Raw genomic sequence first — 18,010 nt, 5'->3', positions numbered from 1 at the left:
TCAGTCCTCACGCCATGCGTCACATTAGTAACACCTTTTGCTTGCCCGCAACAAATCAAAAACGTCGAAAATTGCCACATCAGTACTCACAAATTCACTTTAAAAATGAAAAGAAATCTGACGCATGAGATCTCATGAAATATATGTAATACAAAAAAAAAATCCTTAAAATGTAAATTAAACAAAAGGTCACCGTTGACTAATAGATCGTTCCTGAATCTTTGAATACAATCAGAAACAACCGGAAGTATCGAAACTTTCTACATCCTTCAAAGCATGTTACCACAATTTGCAGTCACACATCACAAGTCCATATTAGTCAGTCTATAACTGCGTCACGGCACCCGATTTCTCGCACATCCTAAAAATCAGCGAACCAGCCAACCCTACTTCCTCGTGCCATTTGTTTTTGCCCGCTTTACTCGCGGCTCTCCTTCACCCAACCAACTGGCCCCTCAAATCTCCTCTGACAAACAATCAACGGCCTTGAATTGTCCACGTAGTAGACACACAACTGATTTAGTTGTGCCCCTTCACACGTTCACCGAATATTCCATACCACCCAATATGAATAATTCTCCTCGCTCGTAACCTCGCCGCCTGTGATCTCCTCATTTTTAAGCCTCCCTATTTTTTTTTCACCTCAACTTTCGTTTTAGCTGATTCCGTTCTATTCTATAAAGATTTTAATGGCTTTATCCTCCTCCGATTCACTTTCATTGTTGTTGTTGATTTTGTATTCCTCCGTCATTTCAATAAATTTAGGTTCTGTTTTGTTTTCGGATTCTTTTCATTCTCAGTTTCTCAGTCAACGTTTTAACTTTTTCTGACAACCAAAAAAAAAAAAAATATCCATCCATCGAAGGACTGAGCAGCCGCCACCGATGGGAAAGCGTGAGTTCTCTCTCGTCTTATTTTGTCTTTTTGATTGAAATTTATTTGCTAATTTAATTCCTACGTTTTATTAATTAGGGTTCTTCGTACAAGATTTCTTAATTTGTGCTGTTATTTAATTTAATTTAACAATTTGTAATCGATTAATGAATTAATTGAGCTGAATAATTTAATTCAATGGCGCAGGTAGTTCGCAGCGTAAAAATGCGGCGATGTTAGATAGCGACGATGATAATAGTAGTGTTAGTTCGACGTCGACGATGAGGTCCGATCGTATGTCGGTGTCCGGTACTGAAGAAGTCCAGCTTGAGAAAGACACTTTGTTGGACGAAGCCTTAGATGCTTTGTATGAGAAAAGGTGCATATTTCTTTCTCTTAATTTTGCAGATATTATTAGGTAAAATTGAGATACGCTGTGCTATGCTATGCTTTGTTTTTACTTTAATGTTGATTGGATATAGGGGATCCACAAGAGAGAAAGCTTTGTCATCAATTATTGAGGCCTTCAATAACACCCTGCAGCATCAATTTGTTGAAAAGAAGTAAGTTTTGCAATCTTATTAGAATTTGATATGAATGTTATTTTATAAAATCCGATTCGAAATTCAATGCCGTTTTATTTCTTTTCAATTATTATATTCAGTTTATAAATTCTGGTACATCAATGTTGGTTTAGATTCTCACGCATATTTTGTTGTGTTCTGCGTAGATTTGCTACTTTACTCCACCAATGTCTGAGTTCAATCAAACGAGGATCTAGTAGAGAGATAGCTTTAGCATCCCATGCCATTGGTTAGCTTTTAAGCCTTCTTGATATTTTTGCTTAATCCAAGTTGCTTTTATGTAACAACTTATCTTTCTTCAGGCCTGTTGGCTTTGACTGTTGGTTATGGGGAGAATTCTCGTGAAATTTTGGAAGAATCAGTAGCCCCTATTTCCCAGGCACTAAAATCAGGGTTTGACTCCTCAAAGATAGCATCGGTATGTATCATGTTGACATCTCAGTAGGTCTAGATTCAACTGCTTGCTAATAGCAAGGCTTTTTTATGAATTTCACATGCTACTTTTATGCATGGTAATTCTCACCCCATATTTATTCAAAATGTGGTTTATGATTTCAGCTGTTGGAGTGTTTGGCTGTCATTACCTTTGTTGGTGGAAATGATCCAGAGGAAACAGAAAGAACAATGCAAATTATGTGGCAAATTGTTCATCCAAAGCTGGGTTCCAACGTATGTTTCGTTGCTTGGTTTCTTACGTTTGATATGGTACCGTTGTTTGCAGTTCATTTTTTGATGATTGTGGGCTTATGGGAAACTATTAATCATGTTGTTCCATTATAGGTAGTTGCGGCCAGACCTTCAGCACCTATTATAACAGCGATGGTGTCTGCTTGGTCATTTCTTCTCACAACAATGGACGGATGTTCACTTGATTCCAAAAAGTGGCAGCAGTAAGTAACCCTTTGTTCTTCTCTGCCTCTTTGCTCTATCAATTGATGCATGGTTTTATATTAATGTCTTTAAGTTGGTACTAGAACTTTGTCTGATATTGAACTTGAAGAGGCAGATAGATATTATTAGGTTCTGGAGCCAGAATTTGGTGCTGGAATGTTTGGACAAAGAAAAGCAAACTTATATTTTGAAAAATCATGCAGGTCCATTTCATATTTTTCTACTCTGCTAGACAAGGATGACCGATCCATACGCATTGCTGCTGGCGAAGCATTGGCACTAATTCTTGAGACAGGAAGTCTAGAGAAGTTCTCTTCTGAAGCTAAGGGCTCTAATGATGGTTCTCGGGAAGAATATATACATTTACAAGGATTGAAGGGAAAAATCCTGAATCAGGTCAGAAACCTTTCTGTGGAAGCAGGTGGTAAAGGTTCTGCAAAGAAAGATCTTACCAGCCAGCGGAACTTGTTTAAGGATATTTTGGAGTTCCTTGAGGTATCATCTTATTTTTTATTGTGATTTCTCTCTTGGATATCAAGCTAGTATGAAATTCCGATTGCCTCTGGACCTCTTCTTAGTGATTCCACTTTCTTGTTTAGTATGGTTATTGTCCTGAAACCTCAACAAAGATTGGTGGCGAATCCCTTAAGACTTCAAATTGGTCTCAACTGATACAGGTTTTTCTTCCGGCTTTACTCTTGATCATAGCCTCCTTTTTTTTTTCTCTCCCTTCTCCCCCCTCCCTTTCCCCTTTTCATGCAGTGTTTTATGAATCTTAGCAACGTTTGAGGTCTTGCTAACAATTATTTTATAACAGCTGAACTTTCTGAAGCACTTTCTTGGTGGAGGGTTTGTGAAGCACATGCAGGTGAGTTATCTTCTTTATGGGTTCACTTTCAAAACTCCACTCCCATTAGCAATGATAAATGCTTCATTTTGGCTATCGCTAATATCATCAAAATTTATTTCTGTTTGATCCAACAGGAAAATGAATTCCTGCATGATGTCTTTGGATTCACTCCTAAAAGAAAGTATCTTTCAGTTGCTGAACATCATGTATCTAGTACAGACAAGGTATGTTTATACTTCTTCCCTAATATGCCTTGTTCAGATTTCATCTCTCTGATTTATGTTATAGCTGTTCTGTCTCAAGGTCAATTTTTTTTTTTTAAATTATCTATTAGTTGCATACCGAGCTGAATCAACTTAAAAATTTCATAATATTCTTTTTCTTTTTCTTCCCTCCAAACTACTAGCAACTCAGCTGGAATGTATGGTAGTTGGCCTCTTTAGGCAGTTGACTACATTATAATGGAAAATTGGTCAGGGTTTAGACTCTTATATCTCTTAAGCTTGCAGATAATTTGATAGATAACTGTATGAATAATGGACTAGGCAAGATTGGAAGCTTCTTACACACCTCATCTTGATTATCACACTTTACAAATTATCTGTGATGGTATTGGTGTAAGAGATATATTTATGCTTTGCTTGTGCTCATGGATGAGAATATGAAGCATGAGCTTGTCTAAAATATTGGAATTTGCTTGCTGTTAATATTTTTGGTTATAGCTATTGCCCAAGCTGAAAGAGATTTGATAAAAGTTTGAATAGGTCTTAAATATCTGAGTTTGAGCTATCCAAATATGAGATTCTTGATCTGATTTATAACGAGTACATAATTTTGTGCTCCGGAAGCTGGTAAACTAGTTCCTAGAATCAGTGCTTTTCAGTTTGATATTTGATCTATAAAATTAGATGGTCTACTTAGGAGAGGATCTGGATTACGTACTCATGTGTTATTGACTGCTCTGCGGTTTTGGTTTTCCTTGGCATTCCTACTTTGATGTTCTTTAGTTTGCTGCTGATACTTCTGTGTCTATAATGATATTATAAATATCTGCTTGACAGAGGATGTACAAGTCGCCAAACTCAGTGGTCAACAAAGCTAGGACTCAGAAGCTCAATAAGCAGCGGATGCTGTCTGAGGTAGGAATTTTCCCAAGTTGTTTAGATGTTTGCTTTCTCGTTCCTTACAGGTGGATTTGCCCTATAATTAAAACATTTACCAGAATCATCCAGTAATAATTGGCTTATTTTAGATGCACTAGATGAGCTACTGTGCATTTAAAAGAGAGTTCCATGATTAGGGGGCTCTTGTCCTTGAGCTAGTTGGTGGGTTAATTTGTCTTACTGAAGTAATGTAGTGAATGTTGAACAAGATATGATTCCAGAGTATTTGAATCAGTGTTAAAACTGAGTTTCTCAAGTATTTGCAGAAGTAAAAGCCATCAAAGGGTGGTTGGTAGCAGTGAAATATGTTGGTGTTGCTTGAAATGTTATACTATTTCTTTATCATTATCTGGACTGTCTGAAACTGAAATTTCTGTGTGATTTTTCAGGGTAGGAATGTGGGGCACTATGCTGTCAATGTGGACGATGATGAAGTTTAAGGGCGTTTCCTATCAACACACTATCATTTGCTGGAATTATGGACATTGCAGGCTTCATTTTTAATCCCGAATTGAATAAATGGATGGAATGTTTTTGGTGGGGTCGGTGGTGGTTTTTGATCAAAAACTTGTAGATGTGCATTATGTATACATTGGTAGTTCCCATTGTTGCTGATTGAAGCAATAAATGATTTAATTACATCATTAAAACCATGCGCTAGCCAAAATCTGGCTTTGCGGAAAATTAGAATTCCCAAAGATATCTTTCGGTTGTTACAGAAATTCTCCTTACCTTTATCTTTGTTTTTCGCACAGCTGTCCCAGGATAAAATTTTGCAGGAATGCATGAAAATTCCAGTACCACATAGTCCGCGATTTTTTTCCCTGTTGAGTCGATGTCTTCTTATGACGATAACGATGTTCTACGTACTGAGCCTTGGAAGGCTTTTGCATCTTTTCGAACAGGTGCAGAAGAACATATCATGATACCGATGAGTTAACTCCAGTGTTGATTGGCACATTCTGTTTCTCTTAAATTCAGTTCTGAGAAAATGTCCCTGGTTTCTGGCGAATCTGATCAGAACTAATGCTCTGGTTGGGTTCCAACGTGTCCTTGCGATAATTGCCAACTCTCCAGGTATCGCGAGGTACGTGATCAAATCAAATTGGATAACGGGATTTCATTTCCTAGTTGCCCGATATCCCTGTATACAATGGCCTATTGGTCAGGGCAAAAGAAACCAACCTTCCATGTATAAAACGGACAATAAAGGGCTCTCAAAAACTATTTATGTATTGACAACCTCATCCGTGACTTGATCTGGATACTTGTGTGTACAAGGGGAGAAAAAAATTATGTTTAGAAGAAGAAGAAAACTGGTGTATCTAATCCTTTTTACTTCATGGTCCAGTCAATCCAGAAAAGTGTTTACCGGCAGCCCGATCCTTCCTGTAATGATTTCTTCCTCCTCCCCTCCTTCCCCTGCCCCTATAATTTCCGACATTTCCTTGCCCTCCCATCTCAGTACCTTCAGATTTGTTTTCTTGTTCATCACGAGAGCCCGTTCTTCCTCCTCTCCTACCCCCACGGAACCCACCCCTAGCATTTCTCATATTCCCTCTCCCGTCCACCTCAGGGACATCAGACTGCTCCAGCTCCTGCTCCTGATACTCCATTAGCTTTTTAACTGCTCCTAGAGGACGATTGCCGCCACGCCCTAGGCCATATATTAAATCTTCTTGAGCTTGAGTGATTAATGATGCTTCCTCAGCATTTGCAACTGCAACTGAACCTGCAACCTTGTAACTGTAATTCTTCCCATCCTTAACATAGTACTGGGGCTTTTTCCTGGAACCCCATTTTGCACTAGGAGCTCTCTGAGCAGTCTCTTCATTATCTGACCTCCGTGAGTTGCCCAAATTTGACTTGATTCTGTCACCCAACATCTCATTTTCCTCCAATCCTGACTCCACAACAGTCTGACCTAGATCATCAAAAGAGTCATCATACTCATCTTCATATTCATACTGAGAAATAAAAGCACTGATCTTCTCATTATCCTCTTCATCCCTGGCATCAAGGGTATTAGGATCAGCCAAGTCAGTTTTAGACTTCCTAAGGTACCTCCCAACCGTAGATGTAGATGTCGCGGGGATTTTAATTTGTTGCTCTGCAACAACATTGATATGGCTAGCAGGTTCAAGTAGTTTTCCTTTCCCTTTGTCATTCTTGCTTAGGGTTGAAGCAGACTTAGGTACTGGCATTGACTCTAAAGAAGTGTCCAGCGACTGCAGATCTTCATGGAGTGTGTTCTCAAGGATCCTCTGAATCACATCTTCTGGATTGTGGTTATAAACTTCCAGACATGCAGCCAGAAACCCTTTACCATAATCAGGAAAAAGGTCCTTTATTTGACTGATTTTAGATTCCACAATTGCAGCATCTTCATCCAGTTGTACCTTGCTGCTGGTCACTGGAGGTGGCACAGGGGGTCGCTTCTTCGCAAAGGCTTTCGAAGACATCATGATCCCAGACAAATATTGAAATTGTTCATCATCCATGACCACCCATCCTGCACCAAGGAAGTTCATCATAAACTTATTTAAACAATATTAGAGAACGACTGAAATTAAGATCATGCACAAAAGGTGATGCAAGATAGTTACCAAACATCCAAACTTATGGAGGGTTCCTTATTTGCATTTGTAATAAAAAGATTTGGGTTTGAGATTTAAATAAAGTTCCAAAAATAAAAATTCTCAGATAGTAGGAACTGGAAGAATTTTAAAGTAACCAAGAATAGTTTGCCTTAGACTATACTGGTTCTTTGTTGTGTAAAAGACCTATGATTTTGCTTTCATCTTCCAATAAGGTAAAATGTTCTCCACCCACTATTCAATGGTTATGGATAAGTTCAATACCCAGTTCTGATAGATAGGTGTGGGCATGGGCACGAGCATGGTTCGGTTAGGTTTTTCTGCCGAACTGAGCTGAACCGAATGGTTATTTTTAAAAATTATGAACCAAACCAAACCAAAATGAGTTCAGTTTGGTTTTATTTTCTTTAGGGCAACGGGTTTTGTGCCCACTCCTACTGATAGCTTTTACGGCCTCTGATTTTAAAATTTGACATGCTTAATGCTTGTAACAACTAAATAACAAGAGAGTAAAGCATAAAGAATGTAGTTAGTCAAAGTAGCACCTACCAGTTTCCTGTAGATTCTCAAGTCTACTAATTAGATTGTAATTCTTTTCAACACTTGCGAGAAATGCGTCTTTGTTTTGGTCCTGAACATGTAGTGAAACTCCATTGATCTCCCTAACAGTTTGAACCAAAATATCTGCCCTAATGAAGGGGTCCTCAACTTTGGCTGGAAACATTTTTGTAGCGGCTGGAAGCGGGAGGCTATCTTCAAACACTCCATCAGATAGGTAGCAAATATCTAACAATCTCCAACCAAATTTGACTATTCTCATTGATAACATCTTCAAACTCATAGCAATTTTGGATATCATTTCATCTTCTCCAGCTGTAAAAATGATACGGAAACCCCGCTGAAAAGATGGAAGTAATGAATCATGCAATTGCGCAAGGGTGGTGAGCAGTTCCTCATTTCCATAACTGCATTGATAGAAATTTGAGATGAGATTAAATCAATACTTCCAAGAAATTTGTGAAGAAAAAGGCATCGTGACAGTTCTGTCATTCCAAACAAATATGCAGCCAAACCAAGTTTTTATTTTATTTCATTTTTTTTTCTTTTTAAATATATACATGTTCCAATGTGACTCAGCATTCTTCCAGTTTTGAGCTCTTGACTTAATCGTAAGTCCACCGCATTAAAGACTCAAAACCCCTGGAACTCCAAGTTAAACATACCAAGGGTTCATAATTGAGGGGGGAAAAATTTTCAAATTAACATAGATTCAGAATTTACTAATTGAAAAGGTACCTTGTTTCAATGGGGCTTGAGAAGAACACAGCTGCTGGTTTGTACGCAGTAACAAAAGCATCCATAGATACAATTGCATCATTTATAAAGTCCATCACCTGAATAAGTAAAGCAATAGTCCATAGTAAAGTTCATGCATCCAGCTTACAGACTTGGTTTATTACTAATGTTTAATTTCAATGCTCCACGTGTTGTACAGTGATTCAACATCAAGAAAGACAAATGTTTTACCAGGTTAAATAATCAGATGAGTTCAAATTTTAACAGATAGCATTAATTGTTTCAGAAACACAAACACAACACCCTCTGAGACTAAGGAAGCGGTGGAAAGATTGAAGCCACTGTGGCTATAAATATCAACATAGAAATTACTAAATGATTCCTATTGCAATGAAAACTAACTCGCCTCTAAAAAATCAAGATGAAGCCGACTCGATCCACAGTCTTCACTGCTTCCAGAGGAAAATAAGGCCTGCTCACAAAGCCACAATTAGTGCAAGTAACCTCTTTCACCAAACTTGAACAATCAGAAAATCAGCGAAAACAAGAATGCATGATCATATATAAACATAAAAGCATTTTTAGCATAATAAATATTGCGTATTATTAAGAGAATTATTGGCCCGATAGGTTTATAAAGTTTAACAAGATGAACCAGAAATGACTAATAGCGACCCAATGTGAGGCCTAATTTTCATTTTTATTTTTTTAATATGAAAACTATGAGTATTTATATTAATAATAATGGACTTTACATTATCAATCCCCAAAAGTCTGATTTAACTCCAACGAGACTGCCCAACCCAAAGCAAAAATGAGCAGGATACACTGTAAATCCCTCAAACTCCCCCCCAATTAAGATGAATGAAGAAAAATGTTCATGGCCAGAGTTGCTTAAACTACAGAAAAATAGGGAGAGGATGGGTTCAATAAGTATCCATCAGATAGGATGTGTGTGTAATGAAATTATTATTTCACACATCTACCTTCAGAACTTATGGATTCAAAGGAAAAAAAAGAGTTTGTGTTGATCAACAAGTGCCTGAAGGTATAGATACAAGTTATATGAGGAACTAACAAGACATCAACTAAATCTCCACATCAGCAGAAAAGTTCCCGAAGGAACGGGGAATAATCTTTAACATATGTGGAAGATTAAAATAATACCTCCAAAGATTTACTGCATCGTTGCTGCATTGTGTGGACAATACCCAGAAAATGAGACAATACTCGAGACAAACTATCACGAATTCTTGGCTGGGCTTTCAGAGCATTCTCAACCTGAAAAACAAAAGCACATGGATAAGAAACTGACAAGAAGAACTACTAGCTTAGTAATAGACCAATTTTTGTGGGAAAAAAATGCTTACCAGCAATCTGGTCAGATCATCATTTTCATGACCATATATAGCACATAAGTCCAAAAGCTTAGGCAAGTCAAGCAACTTCTTTTCCTGCAAAAAGACTACATGCAGCATTAGTGAACAAAGTGTATTGGAGGAAAAAATCAAAACCAAAATAATATATCATCCTAATTCCAAAAGAAAGCAGAGTAACTTAGCAAACAAATACCATTACCATGAAATAACTTTCACACACAGTAATTAGGCAAAAAATTACACAAAGCCAATGAAAATATCTTGAAAGATTGATCCATTTAGTAAGCATCTTTACAACATTTATCAAATCCATTCAAATTCAAACTACATAAAATAAACTGAGAGAGGCACACTAAAATCTGCAAGGGAAACCCCTAACCCACCTGCATGGTCTTTTGAACTAAGGCTATCAGCAGTACGAGCACCAGGATCCCTGTTGGAAGATCTGCATTGCGTATTTGCACACCCAAAAAGAATGACCAATAAGTAAACGATCCAAAATTGAAAATCAAATGGGGTGTTGGCATAACTAATAACTGAGACTTACATTCGATAAAATAGCATAAAAACACGGCGGCTTAGTTCTACCTCCCCTACAATGACTCCTGCAACTACTCCCTTGGCTCCTCGATATGGAAAATCATACCATCTGCTCCTATACTTTAGGAAACTATCCAAAAAATCATGCAAAGACGCGTCACTAGCCACTACACATATCAAACACGCAACAAAAGCAGTCAGAATATTGATCTATTGAAAGTGGAAAGACTATTAAGGGTTTCAATGCAAAATAAATAAATAAATAAAACCTTGTCGCCAGAAATCTCTAGGGTTTAATTTGAGCAACCTGGACAACTCTCTGTTCAAAAGATCCACAACTCTCTGGGACTCGACGGGATCGAGACCTCCTTCGTCGGCGCCCAGCCCAGCAGCGACGGCTTCATCATGGGGCAAGTAATTTACGAAATTACCACTAGGAGATGGGGCCGCTGCTCTGCTCGATGACGTGGAGCTGCTGCCGGATGCAGCTGCGACGTTGGATGATTGTTCTCTAAGGGAATTAGAGAGCGTCGTGGTGGCGGAGGCCATGTTATGGTTTTTTGGGATGAATTTTTTATTGTTTTTGGGGATATACTCCTGTTTGTTGTTCTGACAATAGCGCTGCGACTGCGACATGATGTTCGATTACTATCAATTATCAAACCCCTTGTCAATTATACGCATACAATTAAGAAACAGAGAGCCCTTGAGATCTTGAGTTTGAGAACAGGAATTTTTTTCCTAGTGAACGACTTCCTGTGGCCCCTGTGCAAAGAAACTGAAGAGTTGTCTTTCGGGCCAAGAGGCCCTTCTATTTAAGAATAAACTTAATTATTTTTAAGACAAGAAATTAAAAAAAAATGAACACAATAATAATATTGGATATTTTGAATTTTCGTTCACACTCTAGTTTATATTTTTCAAGGAATAAATAAAAATTAAGGGTGGTTAATTACTTTAAGTTTGTTATAAATTGAGGTGTAATTACAACTTAAATTTCGTTTTACTTAATTCTATCATACGGTTCTATCATTGGAGCAATAGTATTTCTATAAACAAAATCAAATGTCGGGAGTCGAGACTTCCAAACAAACTCCGTTCTGACTGTTAAAATCAAAATATTGCAGCAGCATAGCATTGTTTACGAAAATTAACAAGAAATCGTTGCACATTAACCCGGCCACTTCCGAATTACACTTGCACGCTCACCATTACAAAACCTTCAAATCAACGGTAAAGATTAAAGAACAATCATTTGTCTTCGAAATATGAAAGAACTGATCTCGGTAAAAGATCCTACAAATTAACTACAAAACTGGACATGAAATGAAACTCTCCCTTCTGATCTCTGATAGAGCTTCCACATCATGCACTTGATATCATCCCATCGAACAGAATGAGCACTCTCTCCCTAAGCTTCTTTCCCATCATATACTATGAGCATCATACCCATTCAAAGTTTGTTTCTTTAGGCAAAACCAAAGCAACGAGACAGTCAGATGAATTAGGTGCAATTGAAAGCATAGAGCATATGTCCTGTGAGTATGGCAGTATGAACATAAGCCTTGCCCAAATAGATTTCACAGCTGGGATCTTAATTACTCCTGCACATTCTCTCTGCTTCAAGTATGATACAAAATCCTGAAACTGCAAACAAATGAGCTAATTAATCACTACATGCCTTATTAGAATGTTAATGACAGATATCTCATCACCTGGTTTAGGATTCAACCACTAAGCCGAGATTATGGGCACAACTGAATAATTAAAAGGCTAGGTTGGATAACATGTCTAAGCTTTTTTTTTTTTTTTTTTCCCCACAGTGATGGATCTCTTAAACAAGCTTCACGTTCAGCATAAATAAAAGTCAGTATATGATTTCCAAAAAGCTTTTCTCTCCCTCTCTAGGGTGGTGCAAGTAACAACTGTGTAGAGAAACAAAGTTTATACTTAGTCGAACTGGCTGTGATATGTTTAGCCAAGATTCCAAGAGGCAGGGTTGCAGCTGTGCAGGCATTCAATATTTGCATAATAAACTATGTCAAAAAAGTAAATGAATGAGAAAACTTACGCCTTTATGGTCTCCTGGAGAGGAGGGGACCAGCCGGCAAACCTCTCTCTGCAACAAACGTCAAAAAACATTTATCAATTGTAATAATGCCAGTGAACTTCATCAAACTGTTTCACACCAAAAAAACAACCTAGCAGAAATCAGTTACTGAATTAGCTTAAAAAAATAAAGAAAAAGTGTGCCCTCCAAAATATATTTGACCAGATTTCAGGGTCCAACCAATCACTCGGTTATCAAATCACTTTCCTATGCATGAAAAGAAAATGTTTACTTTTACTTGACAACACGATCATTACCAAGCACCAAAACATGACAGAGAAAGAAAGAGATATGATGGTGAGGAGTGGGGGAGAGTGGTAGTTCACATAGAAATTCGCATAAACTCACTTTATTTGGTGGGGTACTAGTAAATGTTGATTTGACATGCCGAAAATCTGTTCGTTTGGTCATATCTAATTTAGCAGGCCATCTGCATCAAATATTATCCAGAGAAAGAATTATTAGAAATTAGTTTTTATTTTGAGAAAGGTACAATCAAATACAAAAGAAAATATCAGGACAAGTTCTTACTCTGCAGGTTCTGAAATGTCATGTGTGTACTTGCAAATATCAGACTCCTCTCTCTGAGCATAAATTGTGCAGTAGTGAACACCACTTTTGCATAATGCTCCCTGCCACTGATACTGCAGCAACTGTCCAGATCTTTCCACTTGCATTGGTTCCACAACAGGAGGAGGCGGAGGTGGAGGAGGAGAATTAGGTGGAGGAGGAACCAGAGGGGGCTGTGATTGAGGCAAAGGTGGCGGAGATGGAGGCAGTGGAGGTAGCTCTGCAGGCTGAGGTGGAAGAGATGATAAATGCGGTGGTGCAACAGGATGAGAAAACATTTGGTCATAATTCTGCATTGGAGCTCCTTGTATTTGTGCAAGTGGAGTCACTGAAGGAGGTATGAAAGGAGCTGCAACTGCATTCACATGAAATGTATTAGGCACTACATTGGGTGATATTGGGTTTGAAGGCAACTGATGATTTGAACCTCCTGCATCCCAGGAACTGTTTGGAGGAAGGTAAACAGGATGTAAATATTGAGTTGGCTGGATTGGCTGTGGTGGTGGAATAGGTCCCTGTGTTGCCATAGGTAAGCATGGCATGTTCCCTGAAACAGAATGTATCTCATTTCAAGTCAATTATTTCACACCAAGATAATATGACCACCTAAAATAGAATCAGTCAAATATACAACTTCAACATGAAGTATAGATTAGATTTCTCTAAACGAAGTATCACCTCCTTGTGAAGGATTAACCATTATGCTACTATCATGGCCATCAATTTTTCTAAAGCCAGCTTCGGGCATCTCTGTACGACCTGAAACAGACCAGTTTGACTGAAATGAATGTCCATCCTGTACTGCAGCTCCATGATTCTCAGATATTACTCTGGGTGATGAAAGCTCCATTGAGCTAATTTCAGGTCTAACAGTGAATGATGTAGCATGGTGGAATCCTGGTTGACTGTTCAAAAAAAGGTAAAAATTCATAATCAGGTAGAGATAATAGGTGATAATGTACATACTATTACTCCATCACGGGATACAACTACCTTAAACAATGAAACCTCAATTTGTTCAAATAACATGCTTCTGGTTGACAAAAGGAAGGTAAAGTCATTAGAACAGGAAAAGAATTAAAATGAAATTGAATCAAACATCAAGGATTGTTCTGGGTATTCAGTCATTTGACTACCTGAGGCACTCTTTTACAACTTATCACCAAGCATCAGACTGAAAAGAACATTATCTTTTCCCTTCAAAAAAGTTTTAACTTTCTGGAGCATATTTCAATTATCATCCTAAAAGCCTAAATTATCATTCTGCAGAAGGTTGAAAGTTATTCCAGACACACTAAATGCAAGGTCAAATTCAAAAATAGTGCAGAATAAAGGACAGCATGCAATCACTTAGCCTTGATACCTATTACCTGGACAATATTGACAAGGCAAACAAAATAAGTAACAACTGTGTCTAGATAATGAAATTAACCCAATGCATCCTACAAGGATTGAGAGACTGTAATAAGACCTTGAATGGAAAGGGGCAGTGTGAGGCGATCCAAAACCACCAGCAGAAATGTTGCCTAGATGGTTGCTTTTGATGTCAACGTGGATAGGAGCAGCAGGCACAGACCTTGCACCATCAATTTGGGACATTGCTGCATTAGCCGGTCCAGTATTCGGAGGCAAATAATTACTTCTGCTCTTACGATGCTGTCTAAGATGAGCTATTGCAGTGGTAGCTTCTTCAGGAGTGCGAAATTCCATCAGTAATGCACCTTCACAACTAAGATCAGTGACCATGTACGGACCCTTGTAAACAACTTTATACGATTCATGCAAAATCTCATCCTTGGCCCATTGGTTCGGGATATTGCCAACATAAACATGAAAACAAGAACCGACTGCAACACCGTTTATGACCCCCTTAGTTCCCAGTCCTACATCCATGAACTTTACACGCCATGGAAAATGGTTGCGGATATATTCCCGAGCCCTTATGGCATCAATTATGTTTATATACTCAACTAAGGCAAATCCTTTGATTGGGAAGAAAAAGAAATGTTCCAAGGGACCAAATCCGTCAATCTGAAATCTTATATGAGCTTCAGATGCTTCAGGTCCAAAGGAGCCCAACCATAACTGCTTAGAAGCAGAGAAAATATCCATGGCAGCAGGATCCTCATCAAAATACCAAACAATTTGAGATGTTGTAGAAGCATATGGCACTGGTAAATGATGATTAGGAGACAACAATGCATTGCTTGCACCTTCACTAGAAGATCTTCCAGGAAAATGGTTTCTCCCCTCAAAAGAATTATTCCTAAAGTGTAATGGTGTTCTGGCTGCAGGTGAAAGCATTTGGGGATTGGGTAAGTCTCTGGGCATGGAAGACCTGCCGCATGAGAAATCACCAGGGTCACCAGTATCATATTCCATTGACCTAGTGCATCCGCTATCATGACTAGAGCCTGCATTTGAGTGGAAATCTGTTTCACGAGGACCAACTGAGCCGTGAGGTCTAGGATATTGACCAGAAAATTTGTCAGCAAAACTAACATCACAGGATTCCTCATTAACTCTTGAATTACTCTCGTTACCAGATAGTTCCCTGGAGGTTTCGTGTTGATTAGCAGACCTAGCCACCAAATACTGCTGATTGGCATATTTCGATGGATCAGAATCATCCTCATCACTATCAACTTCACTGCCTTCCTCCTTAGCCACTTCAGAAAATGATTCAAAGATTCTTTTAAGAGCAGATGATAATTCTGGTAAGGCATTAGAAGAGGACAAGTTACATAACTTCTTGTACCTTGAAAACATCCACCTTCTTAATGATGGATTTTTGCCAAGAGCCTGCACAAGACGAGGTAATTGAGAAGAAAGCATAGGTAAGTGGACAGACATACCTCGAAATCAACAGATAAACCAGAAAAATTCACATTGCATTAACTATGGGAAACTAATAAGATATACTCCTTCAGTGCAGTATCGAAAGTAAGAGCAAGTATATAGCACAATATTTATTTGAAATAAGAAGCAGTTATCAAGTATTACCAATCCCAACAAGCAACTCTTCAGAACAGATGTGCCTACATGGTTGTCATCTGATACTAGTTGCTCACTGCTAGCCTCTTTGCCTTTTGTGCTTGTTTCAGGAAATTTAGGCCCATCATCTTTTATAATGAAAGAATGAGTCATATTATCATCGTCAAACCTACTTGTGATCTGACTGAAAAAATATTGTCCTTTATGAATTCCCTCCAGTACAGAAGGGTTGAAGAGCTCAAAACAGGCTGCAAGCAAATTTTTAGGGCTCGAGAAGAAAATCTGGAGTAGACTGAGTAGACGAAACTTAGACAACTTAATTAAAGAAGATTCATCTTCATCTGAAAACTTTTTCTTTAGCCCCAAAAACACTTCATCAGAATCTAACATCTTCGTGATCTCTTTATCAACAGTATGGATAATATCCTTTCCATCAAAGGAAGATATGAAGAAGTCCAGCACATTATGAAAAACAGCAGAGCAAATGCCTCGGATGACAGACGATGTTGGTACCTCTGAAGAAGCAGTGCGACAAATATCACCTAGACCAAAAATGCAAGCTGAAGCAGTCTGAAATGCAACACCGTCTGCATCCTCTCCTCTATTTATCAATGCCACGCTCGAGTTGTGCATATAAATAACAACTTCGGTTGCAGCTTCCAGTGCAGTTGGACAGTACAATGCATATCTTGGAACCAGATCAGCCACTATCCGCTGCACACTTGTACAGCCTGCAAAGTTGGCAGCATTTACAAACATAAGAAATCTCAGCCTGCAAAGATGTTTAAGATGTATAAGTATTAGCATCTTTCTAAAAATGTCAGAACTCCCTTCCAAGTTATATGAGAAATTCTTAATGCAATTTACAAGACTTTTAGTAACAACATTTGAATGTCATGGTCGGTCCAGCTCTATACTAAAGAGGATGGTAAACCATAAAATATTAGCCGGCTCTGTCGAGCAATAAATTGGCTACCTGGCACTTATTCAGGCAAATTAATTCATTTCATGTGATGTAAACAAGTGCCAGTGAGAACCTCAAAAAACACAGCACATTAGCTGTCAACAAAGCTACCACCCAAAAGTCTTGTGCACAGCAGCGGGTCAATCAACATGGCTGCTGCTCACTCCAATAATAAGCCACCTGGCTATAAAGTTTCATTCCTTAGAACTGTATCAATTGCATTCCTATTTCAATAGATTTACAATAAAAGTGGCCATCTTTGCAGTTCTAACCTATATAAAGAAAACGAAGCATAATTTATATTGCCAGTAAATAAACCCTAAGGCAGCTTTGAAGCATTTTGGTTCAGTTCAGTTAGAGTGAGTATATTAATCAAACATCATCATCAACAACAACAACAACAACAACAAATTATTTAAAAGGTTAATGAAGTTCACTGCTTAACCAATTGCGTGGAAATTTAACAAAATAAATAAAAGGACAATCAATTAAACCAGAAAATTAAGGGAAAATGAAAATAAAACCTCTAGAAGCAGTAATGAGGGAGAGATAGGCTTGTTCGAGCTCAGGCAAGCGACGGGCGTCCTTTTGGGCGATACAAGCTTTGAGTCTTCTATAACATTCGTACACGGTCCGAATCTCGTCTTCGTTTCTTCGTCTAGACTGAATTTCATCTTGAGAGAGCGGAGGTGGTGTTTGTGGAGGAACGACGTCGCTTTGAGGCTCTCCTACGGGTTTCGGTGATTCTGGCGGGAGATCGTACAATTTTCTTTTCTTTAGTGGCTGCTCGGCCGTGTCCATGGCTTTTTCTTTTGGGAAGAGATCTCCCTCCCTCACGCGTTCTGGCGGACAGTGTGAGAAGCCAACAGCACTACAACTACTTCGTATGAATCAAAATAACGCATGTGCCACCGTATGGGTCCCACTAACAGAAATGATCGACGCCTAGTCATCGAAAACTTATATTTGTAAAAAGTAAATTCATAGAACTTATATCAATCTCATTAAATTTATTTTTTGGAAGAATAAATTTTGAGATTACTAATCTTGGTTAAAATATTATGAGATGGCTTTGATTAGATGTTTTGTTAAATTGCATCATGTATCAAATATATATCAACGTCATTACATTTATCTTTTACAATAAGTTTTGCGATTACAAATGCTGCTTAAAATATTATGAGATAGCTTGACTAGAT

General features: G+C 38.2%; 2 protein-coding genes across 2 annotated transcripts; one reads left to right on the top strand and one right to left on the bottom strand.

Annotated features, from left to right (window-relative positions):
• Nucleotides 1-410: 410 nt before the first annotated feature.
• Nucleotides 411-5,161, top strand: LOC18042523 (interferon-related developmental regulator 1). Its single transcript, XM_006433566.2, has 13 exons — nt 411-894; nt 1,081-1,252; nt 1,356-1,436; nt 1,604-1,686; nt 1,760-1,875; nt 2,016-2,126; nt 2,238-2,347; nt 2,552-2,843; nt 2,948-3,025; nt 3,166-3,216; nt 3,333-3,422; nt 4,260-4,337; nt 4,751-5,161. Exons 1-13 carry the CDS (start codon nt 885-887, stop codon nt 4,799-4,801), a joined length of 1,323 nt encoding a protein of 440 aa, XP_006433629.1. The 5' UTR covers nt 411-884; the 3' UTR covers nt 4,802-5,161.
• LOC18042522 lies at nt 4,958-17,667 on the bottom strand. Its single transcript, XM_024183188.1, is given in 17 exon segments — nt 4,958-6,873; nt 7,508-7,923; nt 8,255-8,352; nt 8,661-8,726; nt 9,422-9,535; nt 9,625-9,719; nt 10,017-10,078; nt 10,181-10,340; nt 10,443-10,794; nt 11,578-11,820; nt 12,245-12,292; nt 12,632-12,713; nt 12,815-13,400; nt 13,532-13,758; nt 14,325-15,655; nt 15,857-16,578; nt 17,336-17,667. Coding segments are annotated over 17 exon segments (6,051 nt in total). The 5' UTR covers nt 17,613-17,667; the 3' UTR covers nt 4,958-5,701.
• Nucleotides 17,668-18,010: the final 343 nt, after the last annotated feature.

The sequence above is a fragment of the Citrus clementina genome, unplaced genomic scaffold (genome assembly GCF_000493195.1).
Source record: "Citrus clementina cultivar Clemenules unplaced genomic scaffold, Citrus_clementina_v1.0 scaffold_5, whole genome shotgun sequence".
NCBI lineage: Eukaryota > Viridiplantae > Streptophyta > Magnoliopsida > Sapindales > Rutaceae > Citrus > Citrus x clementina.
This window is presented reverse-complemented; position numbering and strand designations above follow the sequence as displayed.

Bases quoted from the DNA above. Each gene is read 5' to 3' on its own strand.
- LOC18042523 (XM_006433566.2), top strand. The intron at 1,253-1,355 runs GTGCATATTTCT...GATTGGATATAG, and splicing joins GATGCTTTGTATGAGAAAAG to GGGATCCACAAGAGAGAAAG. The intron at 1,687-1,759 runs GTTAGCTTTTAA...ATCTTTCTTCAG, and splicing joins TTTAGCATCCCATGCCATTG to GCCTGTTGGCTTTGACTGTT.